This window comes from Cnephaeus nilssonii (assembly GCF_951640355.1).
Source record: "Cnephaeus nilssonii genome assembly, chromosome: 17".
Lineage (NCBI taxonomy): Eukaryota > Metazoa > Chordata > Mammalia > Chiroptera > Vespertilionidae > Cnephaeus > Cnephaeus nilssonii.
Genome location: NC_137088.1, coordinates 50,452,325 through 50,477,972, shown reverse-complemented (window position 1 = coordinate 50,477,972; position 25,648 = coordinate 50,452,325). Strand labels below are relative to the sequence as shown.

Sequence of the window (25,648 nt, the reverse complement as noted above, 5' to 3'; positions counted from 1 at the left end):
AATAATAATAATAATAATAATGATAATAACCACTAACATTTCAGTGCCTACGATGTGCCAGAATTTTTTCCTTGCCATTAAAAACACACACAAAACATTCTTCGATCTTCCCTACCAGAGGACAAAAGATAAATGAAATTAAGGGAGGGTTAGTGTTCTGAGGCAATACCCCCCAGAGGAGACTAAATCATCTTCACAACGCAGTGATGGTTCATTTTAAATGAGGGAGTTAAAAAGTTAAAACTACTCTGAAAACAAACTCTCCTCAGAATATCCAACCTTTAGCTTGTAGACCAGGAGGACAGTAGACAATCCATTAACGTGGAGTTTTTTTCATGCTGTTGGTTAGCATAGGGTGTCAGAGTGCCTTGAGCACCACATGAGGTTTTTTGTTATCCTAACAAAATTATGGGAATCTATAATCTTTACCTTAAAATAAAATCTGATGGTATGTAATGAGCAACGAAATCTCTCATTGACAAATAGCTTATGGAGGGAGGGAGGCATAATCAAAAAAGTTTGTTTGTTTTTTTTTTTTTTAAACAGAAACGATTTAGAAGAAAATACATGAAAATTGAATCACAGTGGGTTGCAGGTCACAAGGGAAAACACATTTCATTTCCAATGGTTTTTGATAAGATGTCTGGCAGAGTTGCAGAGTTTCATAATTACTCTATTTCAAACTTTAGCTAAAGATGCTCAAGATGGCTTTTAATTTTATTGGAGGGTTAATTTTATATATACAGAAGGATAGGCTTTCCATTATGCTTAACCAGGTGTTAAATGCAAAAATGATGCCAACTTTGCCTAGGACTGTAGGATAGAGATGGCAATTTTACCCTTAATCTATTTTAAGTGGTTGATGATCAGTTGTAACACTTTTTTTCTAGGCTAGACTCTTTATACTCTGGGTTTGTCATAATGAAACATTATTTTTTTTCCAGAAGTGTGTTTTCTCTGTTCCTAGTATTCTGGGTTGTGTTCATTGCCTGCTTAATAAAATTACCAGCAACTGATGAACCTTAGTCAAAGAAAGATGCAAACTGAAAGAAATCCTGTGAGGCTGCAGGTGACGGTGTCCCATTAAATAGTTCCTTCATTGTAATTTTCTGGTCTTGATGATTAGCAACTACAATGTCCTACGCACATGTTGCTGAGACTAGTTATATGTGGTGGTATTCACTACATGGAAGAGGTCTGGTATCCGCCCTGGAGCTTATGGTCCAGTCAGAAAATGATTGAGGGGCAAGTCTGTTATGTCTGTTATCTATTACTATAAGTATGCTGTGTAACCCCCACCCCCAACCCCACCCCAATTAGAGTCTAATCTCAGGAGAATGGGCCATACACCGATGAATCTGTGCTGCCGGCACAATCCTGATAGCACTGCCTGGCCTCCTGGAAGTCGGTGTTGGGCACTGTGTTCTGTCCCCCCACCTGCCTTGGGACAGGCACCAGACACAGGGCTCACGGCTGGCAAGCGCCTCTGCAGTGGTGTGAGCCTCTCCTGATCGCATCTGACTGGGTGCGAACAGTGGCAGGCACAGCGGGGGCGGGATGAGCGGGAGCAGCAGGCAGGAGTGGAAGGTGGTGTTGGACTGCAGGTTTCCACCCGATCCCCACAGGCCACCCTGAGGGACCCCATCTGTGCACGAATTCGTGCACTGGGCCTCTAGTCTTAGTATAATGTCTAGTAGGAAATAAGCATGCAATACATGTAATTATTGATATTATGAAGTTCTGGTTTACTCATATTATTTGACTTATGCCACTTCCATCATGTAGAGTTGGGCTTTTCAAGCACATTTCATTGTCCAAAGGCATTCAGATTGGACCTTTGAGAAACTATGATACTATTTGGAAGGCAAAGACTTGTCAAGCTTTTTAAACGTGTGTATCTTCATGACAAGAATGAACTTTAATAACTGTTATTGGCAGCTTTCTACAAAGTTGGAAGAGTGACCGCCATTGATGAAGACTACCCACCAAACTGTGTTACGTACAAAATAGTTAGTGGAGACATTCAAGTTATACAAAGATTCTGGATTCACCCTCTCTCTGGAATGATTGAGCTCACCACACAGCCAGACTATGAGACTGTGAAGCAGTATAACCTCACGGTGGAAGGTGTGGACTGTGACAAACTTCATCCTCGCACAGCGATGACCATGGTGAGTAGAGAGCCTCAGGTTTTGATATAATAAAGATGACCCATTAAGTTCTAATTTATTAAAATCGAAATGGTCAAACAACAACAGTGAAAAGTGGTCAAATAATAACAGTAATTCTCATGAGATCAAAAAGTTTGTAGTGATTGCAAATACACATCTAACATTTATCATGTGTGAGCTCTTGTTCTTGGCACATTTTATATGTTGATGTCATTCATCTTCGCATTCAGTCTTCATGGAAGGCAATATTATCATCATTTCCACTCTACAGATGAGAAACCTCAGGCACAGAGTTTAGGAAAGTTACTTGAAGTTACTCAGGGTTTGTAGAACTGGATGCAAACCCAGGCTGCCTCTAATTGGGAGGTAATGTTTACAACTAAGGTAATTAACCAAGGGGCATTCTTGTGGCATCACAGTGGGGGATAGTGTGTGTGGGCTTCTAAATTATTTTAGAAACATCAAAGGATTCTTAACAGATATCAAGAGTGAATGCTGCTGTGTTGATGATGTGGTATGTGTTATTAATGACTAGAAGGTTTTGTCACTGGACAAGAAACAGATATAAGATGGAAGAATTTTAAAAAAATATATTTTATATTGATTTCAGAGAGGAAGGGAGAGGGAGAGAGAGATACAAACATCAATGATGAGAGAGAATCATTGATCTGCTTCCTCCTGCACACCCCCTATTGGGGATCGAGCCCGCAACCCGTAGGACTGTAGGATAGAGATGGCAATTTTACCCTTAATCTATTTTAAGTGGTCGATGATCAGTTGTAACACTTTTTTTCTAGGCTAGACTCTTTATACTCTGGGTTTGTCATAATGAAACATTATTTTTTTTCCAGAAGTGTGGAAGAATTTAAAAAAATATATATTTTATATTGATTTCAGAGAGGAAGGGAGAGGGAGAGAGAGATACAAACATCAATGATGAGAGAGAATCATTGATCTGCTTCCTCCTGCACACCCCCTATTGGGGATCGGGCCCGCAACCCGTAGGACTGTAGGATAGAGATGGCAATTTTACCCTTAATCTATTTTAAGTGGTCGATGATCAGTTGTAACACTTTTTTTCACTGGACAAGAAACAGATATAAGATCAGGCCAGCTGGGGATCTTAACATTCTTCCATCCTGCCCTTGGCTGGAATCGAACCTGGGACCCTTCACTCCACAGGCCAGCACTCTATCCACTGAGCCAAACCAGCCAGGGCAGGATGGAAGAATGTTAAGATCCCCAGCTGGCCTGATGACTCGCTATGCCTTTCCTCTTACTGTACAGAGCCCTGGCTTGCTGCTCACGTGGTGATTAGGTTTCCTGATGTGTCGTTGTGAGGAAAACATCAGGTTCATTCGCAGCAGCAGTTAGATTGACTTTCGCAGGGACCAACTACAGTCATGTGGACAGGATTCTGTAGCTTGGTTGTCTCAGGAAAGCACCTGCCAGAGTGATCTCCATACTTAGGTATCTGAGGCAGTTTTTCTTGTAGACATACATAAACTCCCCAGGTAGTATAGGATGACACCACTTGTAATTACCATTCACTTATTACAAATGAGAAGAGGGGAAAGCAGACAAAAAAGCAACTTCAAGTGACTCTGTTCTTATAAAAAGAATTTGTATTTTGGCTAAAGAATATGTTTTTATTGATTTTTAGAGAGGAAGGGAGACAGAGAAACTTTGATTTGAGAGCGAAACATCAATTAGTTGCCTCCGGTACATGCCCCAACTGGGCAACAAACCTGAAACCTGGGAACGTGTCCTGACTAGTAATCGAACCGCAACCTTTTGGAGTATGGGATGACACTCCAACCAATGGAGCCACTCAGCCAGGGCAAGAAGAAACTTTTTTATCCCTTCTTTTTTGTTGTTGTTGTTAATCCTCCCCTGAAGATATTTTTTCCATTGATTTATTTGTTTAGAAAGAGTGGAAGGGAAGAGAGAGAGAGAGAGAGAGAGAGAGAGAGAGAGAGAGAGAGAGAGAAACATTGATGTGAGAGAGACACATCAATTGGTTGCCTCCCACATGCATTCTGACTGGGGCTGAGGATTGAACCTGCAACCCAGGTATATGCTTTTGACTGGGAATCAAAACCACAACCCTTCAGTGGACGGGCCGATGCTGTCACCACTGAGTAAAAATGACCAGGGCTCCTTTTTGTAATTAAAAAATTTTTTAATTGAGGTACAATGGACAAATAACATTATATTAGTTTCAGGTATACAACATAATGATTCAATATTTGTATAAATGGGAAATGATCACCACAATAAGTGTGGTTAATATCTGTCACCTTACATAGCTACAAAATTTCCTTCTTTCTTTAACAAATATTTATTGAATGTTTACTCTGTGCACAACATCCTGGGTTACAAAAATGTGTAAGACACCATACTATTAGGGAGCTTAACATTTTTATCATAGGAAAAGTTAAACAGTACATAGCAAGTAGATTGATGCTATAGATAAATGTGACATTTAAGTTTAGAAAAGGGAGATGGGTCTTTAGGGTCCAAACTTTAGAAATCCATCATCATCATTGTTGTCATCATCCCCATCAATATCATCACTGTCTCATTTAACCTTCAATCCCATCCCATGAGGTAGTTATTAATACTTTTTTTTTACAGATAGTAGAATTTTAATTTCCAAGGCTTTGAAATTAAGTAACTTATCCAAGTTTAACCAGCTTCAAAGAAGTAGAAGGATTAACTCTGGGTCCTTAATCACTATCATATAGCCTAAGTTATCTCTCTAATCCATCAGCAACGTTAAATAAAGTGTCTCTACTTTCAAAATACATCCCAAATGCTTCCATTCTCACCCACCCACAGCTAACGGCCTGGTTGTGCCACCCTCATCCAGTACCCGGTTGGCGCAGCAGCCTCATAACTACAATCGCCTCCTCCGCTCTACTCATCACACAGTAGCCAGAGTGCACCTTTAAAAAGACAAGTCATCCCCTTCCTCAAAGCTCTCCAAAGGCTTCCCATCACACCTGGCATAAGCTCCAATGTCATTTCTAAGGTCTGCAGGGCCCTGCAGCCACCTCTTTGTCTTCAGCTTCTAGCTGTCCCACTCTTTCCTCATTTCAGCTGTATGAGGTTCTTGCTGTTGTTTCAACACACCAAGGATGTCTGCACCTCGGAGCCTTTGACCACGCTGTCATGCTTGCCACCCATCATTCTCACTTGACTCGCATTTCTGCACGAAGGAAACCTGCTCACAGAGGTCTTTTCTGTTGTGTGTGATGGTGGAATGTTGAAGCGACCCCTGTGGTCATCATTAGGAGAATGAATGAGTAAAACACGGTAGCTGCATATGATGGGATACTAAGAATCAAGAAGAAATAGAAAACGAGTTCTCCAAACAGCAACATGGAAAAGCAAGAAAATATGGTGCTTTGTGAGAAAAGGAGGAAATAGGAAACAGCACCATATCATTTATGCAAATTAAAACCACATGACCTAACACTTCATATTCTGTGAGGAGATATACTTTCTGGAGGGCATATATCAAATATGGGGGAGGAGGAAGGGAATAGGAGAGTGAGTCACAAAAGAAAGGCCTTCTCTGGACACTTCATTGCCATTCTCTATCTCCTTAACCTGCAGAGTTCAATTTCCATATGACATTACCTAATATATTTATTGGTTAATTTGTTTATGGCGTTGCCTCCTACCTTTAGCATATAAATTGCAATGGGCAGGCTCTTTGTTCGGTTTACCAGAGTATCATCTGTGTCTAGGTCAGTGCTTAGCACAAAGTAAATGTTAAATAAATATTCATGACTGGATGAATTTATACCCCAAACCATCCTAGGAAGGGAGAGATTGACATCCCCCTTTTACAGATGAAGAAAACAAGGTTAAGTCACTTGTACCAAAATCTGTACCACACACTATGTACATGTTAGTTCTACTCTTAGTATTCACTGTAATGTGCTATCCTGGCAAGGCGAAGGCCCAAAGTTTTAATAAAGATTTCTGATTTCCAGTCCTGTGCTGTTTCCATTATATCACAGCAGTCTCCCTAACATCACATGAAAGCACCCCACATATTGAAGAGAACAGATAGCTGTATTCAACTACAGAAGTGGCATTAAAGAATGAATTATTCCCCAAGAATTTAGCTGTGTTGTTAAAACATTACAGAAAACGTTTAAAAAAGATAATACTTGCAAATATGAGCACACCAGGGATTATTCTGCAAATGTTGTTGAGAAAGTTATTACTCATCTGAGAGTGGGCAGATAACCTTTCTTATCTGACTGGCATTCGATCACTGACATTTAAAAATCCTTGATATTTTGATCTTTTCCCATGTAAATCCCAGTTTCCCAGTTTATGGTATTTTAATTAAGAAAAGGTTGATAAGAGCTCTTGATTAAAGTCAGAGTATACTTTGAAGTAATCATATTGTTACCATAAAACATATTGTGCTTGAGAGAATGATGCAGAGGAGGACCGTAAGTTACAAAAGAGCAAACTCAGGATATATTTGCCATTAAGCAGAGATAGTTAAAAGGTTTGAGGGGTTACACTTTTTAGAAGCATCATTCTTCAGCTTTCCTTTTCTCATCATTTATGAAATTTTTGAGTTTTCCACAGGTTCTTCTAATGAGCCCAAAGCTCTCCCTAATGGCCACACCGAATGTCACAGCTGACCCAGGAATAATAAGCCAGCTGAATAGTTGATTGACAGCCAGAACCCAAATCTGCAGAAACATTTCTTCAAACTAACAATGGCAGACTTTTAATTTAGTAATTCTAAGTGATCTGTCTCTACCCAGATGCTTATTTCAGATTTTGTGTATAAATAGTCAATCGACGTGGATGTGATGTTTCTGTCTCCCTCCCTGCTGACAGGTCACTGTAGACATCGAAGATGAGAATGACGAGGCACCTGTCTGCACACCCTCTCTCTATAAGGCCGTCATTTTTGACAATGTTGTTGCTGGGACAAACGTCAATGGCTTCAAACTAAACTGCCACGACAGAGATTCACAAGATTTTGAAATGCGCTTTGAGATAGTTTCTGGTGGATAATTTTATTATTTCTTTTCTTATTATTTCTTTTAATCATGAGCATATCTTAAATTGACATTAGTCGTATCCTCTTTGACATGATATAATCTTGGAAATAACTATGTTTATAAATGTTAAGCTATTTCATATCTATGGCATTAAGTTTCTCCAAGGAACCCTTTTCACTTCCATACATCCAATTTAATGCCTCTTGTGGAATATCATTGATTTTTTTAAATCCTCACCTAAGGATACTTTTCCATTGATTTTTAGAGAGAGTGGAAGAGAGAGGAAAAGACAGGGAGAAATATTGATGTGAGAGAAATACATCAATTGGTTGCCTCCTGAACGTGCCCTGACAAGGGCACAAGCTGGTGAGGAGCCTGCAACCGAGTTATGTGTCCTTGACAGGAATCGAACCTGGGACCCTTGGGTCCACAGGCCGACGCTCTATTCACTGAGCCAAACTGGCTAGGGCGATCTATCATTGATTTCAATGACACTTGACAATGAAGAGACTTTGGATCTGCATGGGAAACACTGCTGGTTAAGTTACAAGGAACTAAAGCTGTTGTCCTTGTGCTGGCTGAAAACAGCAGCCCCCTTTCCATGTGATAGTGATACAGATTCTCTAGGATAGATGTTTTCAGCTGTATTATTGTTGGATTCACAGAGGTCCATATCAACTTTGGTCATAAGATGACATATGGGAGAAACTCATTGGAGACCAAATATGTAGTAAAAGTTGGGGAGTTGAACTGGCAACCTCTGGTGCACAGGACGACACCCAACCAACTAAGCCACACCGGCCAGGGCACTTCTCTCTTGCTTTCACCTTTGCCCATTTGCCTCAGAGTCAGGTAGGAGGACCCAGCAGGAGCCCTCGTACCTCAGTACCGTTGCCCAGGCCTCAGGATTTCCATGAGATCTTCTGATTACAGCCCACCATGGTTACAACCAAGTAATCTAGCCCCCAATGGCAGTCATAGATGTCTAGAGAGCTTAGTGAATCTAGAGAGCATGGTCTAGTAGAAGTAGCATGATCAGATAGGTCCAGACTGAGGAAGATCATAAAATGATTAGATGAGAGGTGTGAAAGATAGAATAAAATCCTCAAAAGGAGAGGAAAGCTGGAGTAGGGGCATGCTTTTACATAGTAGAAAATTTTGGATATATATATATCGAAGTGATTCCTGGGTGTCAAAGTTTGCATTAATTCATTCCACTATTCAGTTACAAATCACCATTCTTTTTATCCTTGAACTGTATGAGAGTTACTGTGTAAATAAAATATTTTATTAAGCCCCCCCCCCCAAAAAAAAAGAATTAGGAAAATTTGTGCCACATAGTATGTATGCTAGTATGTTAGTTCTACTCCTAGTATTCACCTGTAATGTGCTATCCTACTGCAGGGTGTAAAACAAACAAACACACACACACACACACACACACACACACACACACACACACACACACACACAAAGATGGGTACACAAGAAGGTACAATATAGATATGAATCTTATATTCATAGAACTCATTGTTCATTGAATGAGTGGTAAGATCAGTAATTATAAAATTACAAAGTATGAAAAGTTCTATTAAGGAAAATTACTGGGTATCATGAGACAGTATAACAAGGAGAAGTTCCTAAAGTATGGAGGTCAGACCTGCTGTCATGTACCTGAAAGAACAGGAGTGTGGATGTCAGTAATCACCTTGACAATTCCTTACAAGGACTAGTTCCATGTCTGCTTCTCTTGCTGGATGGTGGGGGTACTATGTGCATGTTGTTTTACAACAGTGTCTCCAGGGCCATTGAAACTGGACTTGAAACTGAGTAGGGGCTCAATAGATATTTGTGGTCTGACTGGCCCATTTGATATTGATCTAGACTAAGCAGACAGTGGCAATAAAATTTCTCTGAGTGGGAGATAAAGGAAGGGGAAGCAATTAAGGCAGAGTAATTTGATAAGTCTGATGCTTGCTGACCTTATATGGAGATAAGACTCATGTTCTTAACCTTTAAAATTTTTCTAACCAACTGAATTTATTACTTACTTGACTTCAATTTATTATAAGCCTTGTATAGATGTATGGATTCATAGACCAATGGAAATTTTATTTATTTATCTATCACTATTGTGTTTCAAAAGCTACCTATGACAGTTAGAGGAGACCTTTTAACATATCTCAAAATAATTTTTCAATTATCCCTTTTAAAGGAAATGAGAACCATCACTTTGGATTTGACCCAACTCGAGGTTCAAATACTCCAAAATTAATTGTGAAGAACGCTTTTCACTTTGAATCTGGAGCTGAATTGCAGCGGCAGTACCATCTCGTGGTCCACATAATCGACGACAACCTGAAATATGGCAAAGCCACCAAGCCTAGGACAGGCACTGCTATTATAGATATTTATGTGGCACGGGCCAGTGTGCCACCTCCTGCCACCACCAGTTCTGAAGTAAAGAGTTATGGAATTTAATTTGGGTCTCTGTGTGGGAAATATTCTCTTGTAAATTCAAGTTTCATCAAGAAAGGCTAGCAGGCTATGTAGGGCATCACCTTCACCCGAATGCCTTTCCACTTGCTCACTCCCCCACCCACCCAACAGGCAACATTTTATAGTGTGCATCCCTGAATATAAACTGTGCGTATAAACCGTGGGCGACAGAGAGTTTGTGATAATTGCAGGTGGAGCACAGAGGACCCCCAAGGAACTAATTATGTCTAAATGGTCTGAAAGCCCGGCCCACCGGAAAGGCCCACGGGTCAATGAAATCTACCAGTTAAATATCTCTACAAATCGGCACTTTTAAATGTTATTCTCTGTTGGCCATATTATTCATAGTAATGGGCACCTACCATGTGCCAGGCACTGTAGTACATGTGTTATCTTCATCATTTCATCTAATGTTTGACCCGAGCCTGTGAAGTTTAGCAGACCCTTTAGTATTTTGTGATCTCAAAAACAGAGCAGTAAAGCCTCTGCAGGATCCCAGAACAGCTTCAGAGCCTCCCAAGGAGAAAGCCTGTGTGGTTAGTGTGTTATTGTCTTCTATCCTTTGAAAGCCAGTCCTTTTTTTTACAACATGGATGATAAATCTTTCCACCAGAATCTTTGATTTTTATGAAAACACTCTTCTCTCAAGCTGCACAAAAGGGTTTTATCCTGTGTGGAGTAGATAATAGAGGCGTACAAGCCTTAAAAACCTCAGGTGCCATCTAGTTCAACCCCTTGATTTTCCAGATGAGAAAACTGCAGTCAAGACGGGAAATGTGGTCATTGCATACAGTTCAAGTCTGCAGATCCTTAAACTGGTGCCTTCTCTGGGCATGGGTGTTCCTCAGTATCACCTGTGGGTTTTACAAAAATCCACATATCTGGGCCAATTCCCCACTGTCTGTATGGGACCACGGCTCCATACTGATGCTCATTTGTAAACAGATGCCCTCTGAAAACATAAACTAATGCTCTGTTTGCTTTGAAATGCTGTTTCCCAGCAAAGAAAAGGCCTGACCATCGTGTACACAGCCATCAACACATACACATCCAGTGGCTGGTACATTCCTTTCATCTTCACTCTGATGGCTGTTTTCTCTGCCGGGTTGGTTTCCTGGGTATGTTTCCTGCTCTGGAGATATGGAAACACCATGCAATGCTGTCAGAAAACGGCCAAGGAAGTCTCCAAGCCCAAACCCAAGTACGTGGTTTTTCTTTCTAAGCTTCTGATGTAAAGAGTTGAAATCCTTTGGTGATGCTACACTGAGGGCTTCTGCCTAAGAGCCCTGTGAGGGGCACAGAGGAACGTACTTGGGAAACAAAGCATGACGGTCCCTTTCCGGCTCCAAACCTGCTCTAACAGCGTATCTTTGGGGTCTACCTTAGAGCCCCTGAAACACATTTTCTGTGAGAATAGATTTTAAACAAGTCAATTTGTGAGCAGACAAGCCAAACAACTCCCATGTTATTTTGAGCATGCATCATGGGCAGGTGTGTGACAGCCACCGGGGGACTATGGACAGGTGGTAAGTCCAGGTGCCCTCGCCACACTTGCTTTGAATCTCTGTGAAACTGGGCAGATGCCAAAGAAATGGAGAAAATGCAGCTGCTTTCATCACCATCCTAAATAGTTCATCAGGGAGCAGAATACCATGGCCTCCAAAATAGAGTTGATTATGAGTTTTTATTAACTAAGCAGAGATCATTTATGACTCAGCGACGGGAGGTGGTGATGGTTAATGAGATTAGTTCGCCATACAGAATTGTTTTAAAAATTGGGAATAAGAGAGATGTGGTAATAGCCAGGTGCTGCAAAAAATGATTTTTTTTGCCATGTGGTAGCATAATGAAGCTGATATTTTGTCCAATTTTCTTTTCATACAGGGGAATAAAGTATATTGCAGGTAAGATACATATTGCTCATTGTCATATGATTATTATGAATTGTGTGATTTTGAAAAGCCACTCATTAGATAGATACCTGCCATTTATTTATTTGTTTGTTTGTTTATGTATTTGTTGAACAGGAGATAGAAATCAAATGGAAAAGATTGTTATGGAAAACAGAAATAAAAAACTAGAAGTATTAACAGTAAGTACATTTTTATGAGCCCTCCATAGTTAGAGGAAAGAGGACTACAGTTTCTCTATAATTATTGTTCAATAAAAAGTTTTTCCATGAAAACATATGGTAAATCTACTCAGGCATCATAGAAAGGAAATAAAATTATTTCAATGTATCAGCTTCTGTTGAATTACAAAAATGGGGTTTCAGATCCAGTCTTAGAATCTCGCTTAGGTCCAATTTTGCTGCTAATATTGTATGTGTATTCAGCAAAAACAACATTATTTACTATTGCTTAAAAATAAGATCTGCTTTTTTACAACATGGTGGTGTTAGGTAAGTAAATAAGTACATCAAAAAAGGAAAAAAATCTAGATTTGAAAATAGATTACATATTTAATAAAGCTGAATAAGGCCTTCAATCCTGGGATTTCTAGCAGGTAGTAAAATCTATACCCTGGAGTATTGAAATCTTTAAATTGGCTGATACTCACTCATTAACGGATCCACGTCAACAACTGTACAAGGGTAAGGCTGTTCCAGGAAGTAGACATGTGAAGCAGAACAAGAAGGAATTTTTTTAAAAAAAAATATTTTTTATTGATTTCAGACAGAAAGAGAGAGAGAAACATCAATGATGAGAGAGAATCATTGACTGGCTGCCTCCTGCACACCCCACACTGGGGATGGAGCCCACAACCCAGGCATGGTCCTTGACTGGAATCAAACCCGGGACCCGTGAGTCCACAGGCCGACACTGTGTCCGCTGAGCCAAACCGGCCAGGGCAAGAAGGCATTTTTTAGTCTCCATCTCCCTTTTCTCTCTCCACCTGCTGCCCCTTTAACAACAGGCTTGTCTGCCTGAGTCCTGACTGACCATGGCATTGTTTCATGAGCCCGTTCTCTTTCCTTGCTCTCGCCCCTGCGTCTTCCTTTATGAAACGGACGCCAGCCAAGCACCTCTGCTGGTGAGTGAGGGCTGGCAAAACGACAGTGCGGACTGGGTGGCGTAAACAACAGACTTCTATTTTCTCCCAGTTCTAGAGGTTCGAAGTCTCAGGGGAACGTCAGCAGGTTTGGTGTCTTCTGAGGTCTCTCTGCACGGCTTGCCTTCTCTCTGTGTCCTCACATGGTCATTTCCCAGCTCTTTGGTCTGTGTCCTAACCTCTGTTCTTATAGCCACACCAGTCATACTAGATTAAGGCCCGCCAGCATGACCTCATTTTACCTTAATCACCTATTTCCAGGCCTTATATTTACATCTAGTCACATTCTGAGGTGCCGGGCATTAGGGCTTCAACATATGAAGTCTGAGGGAGCACAAGTCAGCCCTAACATTTCCCATTCACGATAAGAGACTTCACATCAGTAAGAAGATCTGAGTTGAGGGAGGGCATGGCGGGCAGACTGATGTGGGGGCTGGGGCTGGGAGGAGACAAGAATAGCGGGACATTTTTGAACCAGGGCTGCTAGCTCTGTACATAAGAAAAACAAGGTAATTTATAAGAAGTCACCTGCTCAAAGTACTCAACACTTGTCAAAATTAATTTTATCAAGCTGACTTTATTGCTGATATTTTGTGTGTTGTTTTTTTTAAAAGGAAACCATTGTGTATGAAACTATATTTGATGGAGAAGCCATTGATCCAGGTATGGTGCTGAAGTATCTTTAAATTAAGCCCATTTTGCCTATTTGGATGCTAAGCTATGTGAATAAATTATTTATTGTGCTTTGCATAATGAGACTCTGTACTAAAGCAAACCATTCAAGGTCCAGGCAGGTAAAATAAATGACCAAAAGGTGCCATATAAGACAGTTCAGTCATCAATGGCGGTTGATGCTTGGGAGCCATAACTATTATCGGGCTCCATCAAATTATTGCCACATTGGGTATGGGCCTGGAGTTGCCAGAATTCTGATGCTTAAAAAGAAGCTGGAAGTCTAAATTTTTACATGAAATTTGCCCATTTTTAAATGTAGGTAAGTAGTTCAATTAAAACAAACTCCATTTTCCAGGCCAAATAAAACACTTTTCCCCCCTCCTGGTTACTGTTGTGTAAACTACCCTGAGACTTACTGGCTTAGAACAATAACCATCTTATTATATCTCAAAATTTTGTGGGTCAAGAATTTGAGCAGGTGTCACCTGGGCAATTCATTGGCTTTATTGTATTAAAAGGAACTTCATTGGCAGCTGGTGTCGTCTGGTGGGTCTGAAGTGGCTTAATTACATGCCTGACAACTTGGTAGGGGTAGTTGCATGGTTAGGCTCAGGTGGGTCCCAGTTACTCTTTAAAAATTAAAAAAATTTAATTACAGTTGGCATTCGATATTATTTTATATTAGTTTCAGCTGTACAGCATAGTGGTTAGACAATTATATAATTTACGAAGTGATTCCTCTGATAATTCAAGTATCCACTTGGCATCATACATAGTTATTATAATATTATTGACTATATTCCCTATGCTGTTCTTTACATCCTCATGACTATTTTGTCACTACCAATTTGTACTTCTTAATCCCTTCCCCTTTTTCACGCAGCTCCCTAACCCCCCTCCCATCTGGCAGCCCTCATTTTGTTCTCTGTATCTATGGGTCTCTTTCTGTGTTTGTTCATTTCTTTTATTCTTTAGATCACATATAAGTGAAGTCATATGGTATTTGTCTTTCTCTGTCTGACTTATTTAACTTAAGGCAATACCTTCTAAGTCCATCCCTGTTGTCATAAATGATAATATTTTATTCCTTTTTATGGTCGATGAATATTCCATTATATATGTACCACATTTTCTCTATCCACTCATCTATTGATGGAACTTGGATTGCTTCCATATCTAGGTTGTTGTACATAACATTGCAGTGATCATAAGGGTGCATATATCTTTTCAAATTAGTGTTTTGGGTTTCTTTGGAAATACCCAGAAGTGGAATTTCTGGGCCATAGGATAGTTCTATTTTTAATTTTTTGAGAAACCTCTGTACTTTCATAGTGGCTACATCAATGAGCCATGTCATCAACAGTGCACAAGGGTTCCCCTTTTTTTTCCACCACTCAGCAACACTTGTTTGTTGATTGATTGATGATAGCCATCCTGACAGGTGTGAGGTGATAGCTCATTGTGGTTTTAATTTGCATTTCTCTGACGTTTAGAGATGTTGAGTATCTTTTCATATATCACTCCTCAGGGGGATCTCAGCAGATGCGCTAGCCCTCTGATTAGCAACTGCCACACCTGGGCATGGGGCCAGCCTGTTTCAGGTCTCTACCCCTCCTACCAGTCTCTATGTGGCTTCTTCATATCCTTAGTGATAGGACTCCTGTTCAGCTAGTCTTCAGATGGTTTTCCAGATGGATTATTCTATAATTTAACTTCATGGGAAGAGGTGAGAGTAGTGGCTATGCACTTCACCATCTTGACTGGAACCTCCCACTTATTCTTCATGTAACCTCAGGGCCTCTTCATGTCATCTCTTTAAGCAGGGTTAATTGAACATCTTATGTATCAATTTAGATCTCTCAGATGGAGTTCCAAGAATAGGAAGGTAAAATTGCCAGTTTTATACCCACCACATTCTATTGGTTAATCCAGTCAGTTTACCCAGATTTCAAGAGAGACACATATATTACACCTCACAAGGAATGAGTGTCAAAGTATTTGTGACCATCTTCGATTAGCCACAACATATATAGGCCATATGAATCATGGGTTGGCAATTCCTGGTTTAAGATTTAGATCGTATGAACCTTGAAATTACATAGCAGACCATAGATCAATTTTATAAAACATTGCAGAAGCTTTTCTTTTTTCTATGCATTTCTTCTCTAAAGAAGGGGCAGGAACAGGAAGGTATGAATAAAGCCCTGGATGTACATTAGAGGATTTGGGTTTGAGTGTTGACACAACCACTAACACTCCGTGTGAACCTGGACAAAGTACTTAATTTATCTGAGTCTTCCTTCTCCCAGCTGAAAAATCAGCATGATTCTGTGGACTTTGCTTGTTAAATGGGATGATTGTGATGGTTAAGCATGAATGTAATGAATGTAAAAATCATTTTGTAAAGGGCCATTCACACGAGGTATCAGTCACAAAAGACTCATTGATACTATAAGAGCTTATAACATTTTACACCAAGTTAAAATCGCATAGCTCTGGGTGTCTTGGTGTGAAATTATTGATCTTCATTACTGAGAGCCAAGCTCTCCATAACGAAACATTACCACTTACAGTACATCGAAAACATGCTGCTTCTGTCCTGATGTATATGTTAATTAACTGGGCTTTGAGGAGTTCCAGTTTCCAGGAATTTTTTAAAAGCATGTGTAGCCGAAACAGGTTTGGCTCAGTGGATAGAGCGTTGGCCTGTGGACTAAAAGGTCCCAGGTTCGATTCCGGTCAAGGGCATGTACCTTGGTTGCGGGCACATCCCCAGTGGGGGGTGTGCAGGAGGCAGCTGATCGATGTTTCTAACTCTCTATCCCTCTTCCTTCCTTTCTGTAAAAAATCAATAAAATATATTAAAAAATAAAATAAAAGCATGTGTAAGCTCTTTTTGAGTGCTCTGATGCCCAATATGCCCTGTCCCATTTAATCCTCACAACAACCCTATAATGAAGTGCCATCATGGTCCTCATTTTACTGACATGAAACAGTCTCAGAGAGGGCATGGCATTTATTTAGGATCACATGGCTTTCTTTCCTTTCAAGAAAGGAAGAAAAGAATTGGTTGAGCTCTTTAAAGAGAATAAATCTTAATTATGGTAGAACAGAGGCAGATGAGGAGGAGCTAGGTGGATACTTGGCTAGAAGAGCAGTGAGGAGACTGTTGTGTGCCTGCAGCGGGTGGGATGTCTTGTACCAGACCTCCTGGTGGAAGAATTGCAGTGGCTGCAGCAGACCTTCAGGATCTTCTCCTGGTTCTTTTTCTACTTAACCATTGTTATTGAAAATAATAAAAACCACATTTGATATTTCTTGCTTTTCTCTAAAATTTTTTTAAAATGTGTATTTAATAAATACCTGTTTAGTACTTGCAATGTGGCAAGCTGATGCAAAGCACTTTATAATTATTAACCTATTTAATCTTTTATTGTGTTAAATATACATAAAATAAAAAATTTAACTGTTTTTAATTCTACAGTTCTGTGGCGTTAAGCACATTTATATTGCTGGGCAACCATTACCCCTGTCTATCTCCAGAATTTTTCATCTTCCCCAACTGAAACTTTGTACCCATGAAACACTAACTCCTCATTCCCTCCTCCCCTCTGCCTCTGGAAACAACCATTCTATTTTCTATCTCTATGAATCTGACTAGTCTAGGAACTTCCTATAAGTGGAATCATATAATATTTATCCTTCTGTGACTGTTTTATTTAACTAAACACAACCTCTTCAAGGTAGAATGTGTCAGAATCTCCTTCCTTATTAAGACTGAATAATGTCCATTGTAAGCGTGTACCACATTCTTTATCCATTTATCCAGCAATGGACATGTGGATTACGTCCACCTTTTGGCTATGAATGCTGCACTATCACCTATTTAATTTTAACATTATTCCTTGTACACTGACTTTGTGCAGTTGCAGGCTTATTACAAGATATAATTAGGATACTTCTAGTATCAAATCATAGCAAATATTTGTTGAGTCTTAGTATGGTGAAAATGCTTTTACCTGAATTCTTCATTCTCATAACTATTTCTGAGGTAGTGACTATTATTATGATCTTCAGTTTTACAAATGACAAAACTGAGGCACAGAGAGACAAGATAACTTCCCCAGAATTACAGTTTAGTGAGAAGAAAGAGTCAAGATTAAAAGCTAGTCAGTCTGACATGAACCTTCATCCTAACACTAGTCATGACCTCTCCTGCCAATGGCCTGGGAGAACCAGTACATTGATACACCCTGGGCCCTAGGTTGCTCCATTTTACAAGACACACCAACACATGCTAATGTGGTCTAATGAAGATAATAAACTCTTGTGGTCACTTTTCCCCATTCAGAATTTGACTGATATTCATTGTCTTTGATCTTCTCAATACTGAGGACATAGTTATTGTGTTTAGACCAATGCACTTGGCTTATTTTGAAAGTGGGTAGCTGATGGTTGATTACTCAGCAACTTAGTCTTCAAGTTTCCACATGCACAGCTGAGTGATGGTACAGATGCTTGGTGGTGGGAGGTACTTGTCAGGGTTGTGCGTTGTCCACCCTAGCACAGTGGCCCTGGCAGACGAAGAAGCACCTTCAACGAATGGATTTTTTGATGCTGACTCAGCACATTGAAGTGTTATATGACACAGAAGAGAACTATTTTATTTATTTATTAATTATTATTATTATTATAATTTTAATCCTCACCAGAAGATATTTTTCCATTGATTTTTAGAGAGAATGAAAGAGAGAGGAAAAGACAGAGAGAAACATCAATGTGAGAGAAACACATCGATTGGTTGCCTCCTGCTTGAGCTCCAACCAGGGCCTGGGACAGGGAGGAGCCTGTAACCAAGTACATGCCCTTGACTGGAATAGAACCCGGGACCCTTTGGTCTGCAAGCTGATGCTCTATCCACTGATCCAAACCGGCTAGGGCAGAAGAGAACTATTTTAAAATAAAAACAAGTTTTGCAATATGTATTCAGACATACCGTCATTTACCTAATGTTCTGTGGAACCCAGAATATGATACATACGGCATTGTCTTATTCAAAAAGTCTAATCACAGTAAAAGAAGATATGGCCCCTTCCCCTAGGTGGTCAGTAGCTGGACTTCCTGGGTTCAAATCTAGGCCTCATTGGCAAGTTACTTAACATCTTCATGCCCAGTTTCCTCATCTCTAAAATGTGGCTCATAACATATACGTATGTCACAAGGATGTTACAGTAGATTAAATAATTAGCATATGAAAGCAGAGTCTGGCATGTAGTAAATACTTTAGGAGTAAGCTATTATGTATTATTGCTGTTATTATTATTATATTTATTTACTAGAGGCCCCAGTGCATGAATTCGTGCACAGGTGGGGTCCGGCCAGCCCACCCAGAACAGGGCCAATCAGGGCTAGGCCGACTGGGGTTAGGGGACACGGGAGGTTGGCTGGCCAGCCTTGCCCCACAGTCGAACTCCTGGTTGAGGGGACAATTTGCATATTTGGCTTTTATTATATAGGATTATATCCTAGACACCTAAGAAACAACAATTTGTTGAATTTTTACTCTATCAGGCCCTATTTACCCTGTTTCTTTTCTCTTGTATATTACTATATTTCATTATTATTTCTATAAAGCATTGGTAGATTAAACCTCAGACACTGTGTAAGGCACCCACCTCACTTGAGGGAAAATTTAAACAATAATTTGACTTGCTTTCTAAAAAATGTTTGATTTTAAAATAATTAGATTCCCAAGAAATTGTGTGTGTGTGCGCGCGCGCGGGCACACACACACACACACACACACACCCCACAGAGAAGTACTTTATACCCATCACCTAGTTTCTCCCAAAGGCAACATTTTCTAAAGCTACAGCACCAAACCCAGGAAACTGACACTGGTCAATGAACTGGACTGCAGATTTGGTCAGTTTGGGCATGCACTTATTTTTTTATGTCTGTGTGAATAGTTCTGTGACATTTAATCACCTATATAGATTTGTATGATCACTACCATGGTTAAGATAAAACACCATTCTTCCACCAGAGAAGATATCTCTAGTGATTTCACATGCAATTTTTAATGCATGTGAAATCACACACTGCTTCAAGTTTTGCTTCTCATTTTCCCTTTGGTAACAGAGCAAGACTTGAAAAGACAAACAGCTTGTCACTACTGACTATATAGCAAATGCTCAGTAAACACTTTGTGGGATGAACCAATGCTTTGTGAGTTCATTATAATCTACGTTCTTTGTGTTTTGTGTTCTCCCCACAGTCTCTGGGAATGTGTATGAATATAACAGCAGAACAGGTGCACGAAAATGGAAGAAGTCCCCCAGGCACCAGGAGGCATCCTTGGCGAGCATGTATGCCCTCCCTGAACCCCACCTTTCTGAGGAGTCCACGTCCTTAAGAATTCCCATGCAGGACTAGCACTTCATGTGTGGCTGAATGGTTGCTGTTTAGGTGTGTGTCACTCTCATGGCAATTTTTTTCCTGGCTATTTAATTAAATGGCAGATGTGAGGCCAGCTGCTTTGTTTATAGCTTTCTGGAATCCTCTAGTTTAGGGCATCAGGGTGAGGACAGCAGGACTGGTCAACCCTGAGTCTCTAAATAGCTTTGCTGAAAACTAGAGACTAAACTGATGCATGTTCACGGCCTGACTTTGCCCAGTGGAAGGTGTGCTTGTTACGACTGGAGGCTGTTTTGCTCACTGCTACAGCCCCAGCACATGCTTGGCACAGTGGGGACTCCATACTTATTTAGTGAATAAATGAATTTGAGTATATAAATCCAGATCTCTCGCCTTTAATTCAAATTGCTTATTACTCCTATGTCTTACAAAACAGAAATGGGAATTATCTTTAGAGAAGAACTTTTTTGGTTTCTAGTAGTCATAAGAAACAAAGAATTTTTTTTCCAGCATTTTCAAAAAGCACAATTGATCCTGCTTTTACATTGCTTTTTGTAGCACTATGGAGAACGAATCCCAGAAGCTTTAATTATTATTACTGATGACTTGCCAGGAAGATGTAGGCATCCAACCTTTTGAGAACTATGTACTCAGACAAATAAGTTTTAAGTACACATGTGATCTCCCTCTTGGGTATCAGAAGACACATGGTAGCAGGAGACCAGAGCAATGTTGATGGTAGAGACTAAATCCACATTTAACCCAAAATAGAGTTCAACATGGGATATATTTTTAAAATTATTATTATTTTCTTTTGTTAATCTTTACCCAAGGATATTTTTCCATTGATTTTTAGGGAGAGTGAAAGAGAGATGGAAAGACAGAGAGAAACATCGATGTGAGAGAAACACATCAATTGGTTTCCTCCTGCATGCAGCCCTATCGGGGCTGGGGAGGAGCCTGCAACCAAGGTGCATGCCCTTGACTGGAATCGAACCCAGGATCCTTTGGTCCACAGGCCGATGCTCTACCCACTGAGCCAAACCGGCTAGGGTGACATTGGATATTTTCATAATAAATCTTATTCAAAGCAAAAGCACACCATAAGCAATGACTTTGAGTCAGAGGATTATGGGGGCTTGGATGGTCAGAAACATCCTGATGTTGATGCCCCTTTGCATGTGTGCACACGGATGATCTCTTCTCTGCCCTGGGACACCTCACCCGCCCAAGAAGAGAGAGCACCTGGACATAAACAGGCTAATTTTCCACTTATGTCTAACCCCTTTGGTCAATCCTCAGGGGCACTATGGTGTGGGGGACATCGGTGGATTTGAAGTCAGGAGCTTGGACAAGTAGAGTAGCCTCTTTGAAAGTCAGTTTTCTTCTTCAAGACTATGTACAATCATCAATATATACAATTCCCCCTGCCCCATTTCTGTCTCATCATTTTGTTGTGAGAAACAACATAAAAGAATTGAGATTCTACATTTGGCAGTGCTTTTTAAACTGTAAGTATTATCTCTAGGTGTTAAACAGGATTGGTTTCATTAAGTCAAAACTGGCCAGCGAGGGAGCAGTGGCTTGGAACACAGTGAGGGTTACTCCATGGTTCTAAGCAATCTATGTTGGAATTGGTTGGTAATTAGCTTCACAGCTTTTGTGAAGGAGTAGACTGCCTTGTTCCAGATGGCATGACAATTCTCCACCAGGGAGAGACTGAAGACTGGGAAAACACTCTCCCCTCTCCAGAAAGACTCTCGCTGGATCAATTACGATTAGATGGATGTAGACATGTGAGTCTCCATCTGCCACCACCTGAACTTTTAAGAAAAAAACCCCAAAGCATTTATAAACTTCCTTCTCAAAGTCTGGATTGGATCAATTAGTATTGTGTCTGCCTGTGCCAAAACCAAGAAAAATTGGTACATTGTTTTTACTTTGCGTTGTTGAGTTGTTTTGGGTCTGTTTCAGATCTGGCCAAGAGATAATGTATGCGCTGGAGACAATGCGCCTGGGGGTAGGGTGGGAAAGGTAACTGTGTGAGAGGGGGGTTGGGGGGCGGGCGGAGCTGAAGAAGGCTGCTCTCTGGGGCAGGACCCTGGAATTTGACCTGTTTTTTGGTTCAAAATCAATTTGCCTCCAAACTCTAGATGCTCTTTTCTGTTTTACCACCAGGCTCCAATTTAACAGTAATGATGGGATTCATTTCCTGAGGCTGCCTTAACCACATAGCACAGACTTGGTGGCTTAAGCAACAGCCCTTGATCCTCTCACAGTTCTGGAAGCCAGAATTCTACATGTTGGCAGGACCACACTCGCTCCGGAGGCTCTAGGGGAGAACCTGCCACTGGCCTCCTCAGCTCCTGGTGGCTGCCCTGGTGTCCCTGGGCTTGTGACTGCCTCCCTCTAATCTCCGCCTTTCACGTCACTTTCTCCTCAATGTGTCTGTCACATATCCCTCTACTCCACTCCTATAAGGACATTTGTTTCTGATACAGGGCCCCCTGGATAATTCAGGGGGATCTCCCCATTTAAAGCTGCAAAGACTTTCCAATAAGATCATGTGCCCAGGTTCTAGGGGTCCGGACACCGACATATCCTTTTTTGGGTTACCATTCTACAAACTATAGTGACTTCAAAAGTCTTTAATATGGGATATAAATTAATGCTATCTTTCTATGAACAATGTGACCATTTTAGTTTGTTTAAAAATATTTGAGTGCCTAGTCTTTGCCAAGAATATTTTAAGGCCTTTAATCAATAAAAATGCAAGTGCCTTTGACCTGGTAATTTTATTGCTTGAAATTTCCCTGTAGGCAGGTTTACAAAAGGTCTATGAGTTTTTTGTGGATGATTGCTCATGGTAATGCTGTTTGTAAGAGAAAAACAACTGAATAGAATCAAAGTATCCATTTAATAAGGGGGTTGGTTGGAAAATCACATCATGTCCAAATTATATTAAAAAATTAGGCATATATTGATATGCAAGATATATTAAGTGATCATGGAGGATAACCTACAGAGTTCATTAATCTAAATAAATAAGCATCTATGTAGATATATATGCTGGCATATGCATAGACTTGGGGGCAGTGAGAAGTCGTAGGAACTGTTAAAAGTGATTACCTTTTGCAGCAAGTCTGGGGAGGAAATGCAAAGGATGAAGGAAGATTTTTCCTTTCACTGTTTCTGAACCATTGAATTTTCCAATTTTCTTTGTACATATTTTTATTTTTAATAATATAGGTAGGTATTATCTGGTGGTGAGAATTTAGGACATTTATTTATTTTCTAATACTTTATTCTGGAATTTTTAAGAGGTCTGAGGCTTTTCTTCAAATCAATTTGAAACTGTTCAGAGCTGTCTACCGCTTGGGATAGTTTCTTCCTGATTTGTATAATTATTGTTGCTTTTCCACCAGTCTTGGTTTCCCCTTTTGAAATGGAAATGGATTATTTTCATGTTGGGTTTCCAGGATTTAGTAGCTAAATCTCTTATCTTTTCCTCTCATCATTTCTAACTTATTGAATCATCACTCTGCTGTTAGAAATTTCTTTCATGTGGTATTCTGGGTCACTAACTTCGATCTCGCCAGTTTCAATTTCTCCTCATCTACTGATTTTTTAAGATCATATTTTTAGTCACAGGAAGATGTGTGTGTGTGTATGAGTGTGCATGAATGAGTGTGTATATGTGTGATTGTGTGTGTGTGTGTGAATACTAGTATATGGGTGTATGTGAATATATGGATGTGTGTGTGTGTGTGTGTGAGTTGTGAGTGTATGAGTTTGTGTGGTGTATTAGTGTGAATGTGTGTGTGTATATAGAATGTGTGCACACATGCACATTACACATTAATCTAACTCATCTATTCTTTTAAAAAATATACATTTTATTGATTTCAGAGAGGTAGGTAGAGGGAGAGAAAGATAGAAACATCAATGATGAGAGAGAATCATTGATTGGCTGTTTCCTGCACATCCCTCACTGGGGATGGAGGCTGCAAACCCAGCATGTGCCCTGACCTGGACTAGAACCATGACCCCTGGTTCATAGGTTGAAGCTCAACCACTTAGCCACGCTGGCCGGGCCGTCTTATCTATTCTTGTTGAAGTTGTCCATTTCAGTAAAAGTCTGTTCGGAATATTTCATTTTCTTCTTTGGGTTCCATGGATCCCTTAGGCTCTTGGGCCCCTTGGGCTTCCTGTAATTTTTTCTGTCAGCGTTGGGCTGCGGTCGAGTTGCCATGGACATATGGGAGGCCCTGGAGGAGGCACCGCTGTCTCCCCGCATGTGGGCTGATGAGACAGCAGAGGAGCCAGGGGCTTTCTCGTGACGACAGGCCTTTGCTTGCCCTTTCAGCTCCAGGGACAGAGGAGCCTTGCCCAACCCTGTCATTGCTTCTGCACATTTTTGTGGGCCAGGGAGACATGGCCTCTCCTTATTGGCGAACTTCCCATCTCTCTGGCAGGAGGAGGGGTCCAGGGAGCTGGGTCTCCAGAAGTGTATCCCAGACCCATGCACTGTGGCTCTCCTATGCTGGTCCTACAGTTCTCTTCTGGTTCAGAGGGGAGGAAATCTCAGAGACTTTCAGTCGCTCTCTCCATTCGGATCTATATACCCACCTGGAGCTGCCCCAGCCAACCTACAAGTGCACGAATCCATCCTGGAAGAGCAGAATGGCCCAGCCTATGCAGCCTGGTAGGCTGACCTTCAGCTGACCCTCACACACGTGAACTCCAACAATATATGCTTGTTGGAGGATAACCTACAGAGTTTTCATTCATATGAATAAATAAACATCTATGTAGATATATGTGCTGGCATAAGCATAGACGTGGGGGCAGTGAGCAGTCATAGGAACTGTTAAAAGCGATTACCTTTTGCAGCAAGTCTTGGGAGGAAATGCAAAGGATGAAGGAAGATTTTTGTTGTTCGAAGCCTCTGGCTTGTTTCACAGCAGCAGCTAACTGATACCAGAAAGAAGGTGGATGCTATCCTCTTATATTTACCTCTATACTTAAAAACATATGCACAAAAGTGTTATTTTAAAAAGTGAGACACATGCTGAAACTGGTTTGGCTCAGTGGATAGAGCGTCGGCCTGCGGACTCAAGGGTCCTGGGTTCGATTCCGGTCAAGGGCATGTACATTGGTTGCGGGCACATCCCCAGTAGGAGGTGTGCAAGAGGCAGCTGGTCGACGTTTCTCTCTCATCGATGTTTCTAGCTCTCTGTCCCTCTTCCTTCCTCTCTGTAAAAAATCAATAAAATATATTAAAAAAATAAATGAATAAAAAAGTGAGACACAAGAATATATTGAAAAGATGGAAAAGAGAGAGCTAATGTAAATGTCTTTAAGATGAATTTGTAGAACCTCAGAGTTACTAGTAAAAGGATCACTGGACTGAAGATAGGAGCTGTGACCTCCCTACAGTTCCATTCCATAGTGCCTGGCCCCAGAGAGGGGGCCAACAAATACTTATTAAATAAAACACCTTTGTGATGGAGATACCTTTCACTGAGGAAGATCTGAGTTTAACTCAGTCACCAAGAGGTGGCACCATATGGCTTGACACCTGGACCACCTAAGCTATGCACACCTGGATAGGTTCTAGACACATTTCCATTGCTCAGTCCCTTTCAAATGTATCCCGTTCCAGTCCTCCTGAATAGAAAACCATATACATTCCTTCCTCTTTTGCCCTCTAAACATCCACATTCTTTAAATAAACACTCAGCAGCCTAAATAAATAAATAAATAAATAAATAAATAGATAAATCAACTTTG

The 25,648-nt window shown here is 40.6% G+C and overlaps 1 protein-coding gene across 1 annotated transcript in view; it reads left to right on the top strand.

Moving 5' to 3' along the window:
- LOC307113454 (cadherin-related family member 3-like) overlaps positions 1 to 19,873 on the top strand; it is a gene marked incomplete at both ends in the record, with an annotated part of 68,480 nt that extends 48,607 nt beyond the window's left edge. Inside the window, 8 exons of the mRNA XM_079795070.1 lie at positions 1,939 to 2,171; positions 7,047 to 7,218; positions 9,429 to 9,673; positions 10,714 to 10,913; positions 11,597 to 11,616; positions 11,740 to 11,804; positions 13,378 to 13,426; positions 19,716 to 19,873. Coding sequence (XP_079651196.1) covers positions 1,939 to 2,171; positions 7,047 to 7,218; positions 9,429 to 9,673; positions 10,714 to 10,913; positions 11,597 to 11,616; positions 11,740 to 11,804; positions 13,378 to 13,426; positions 19,716 to 19,873 — 1,142 coding nt within the window. The remainder of the gene's footprint in view (positions 1 to 1,938; positions 2,172 to 7,046; positions 7,219 to 9,428; positions 9,674 to 10,713; positions 10,914 to 11,596; positions 11,617 to 11,739; positions 11,805 to 13,377; positions 13,427 to 19,715) is intronic.
- Positions 19,874 to 25,648: the final 5,775 nt, after the last annotated feature.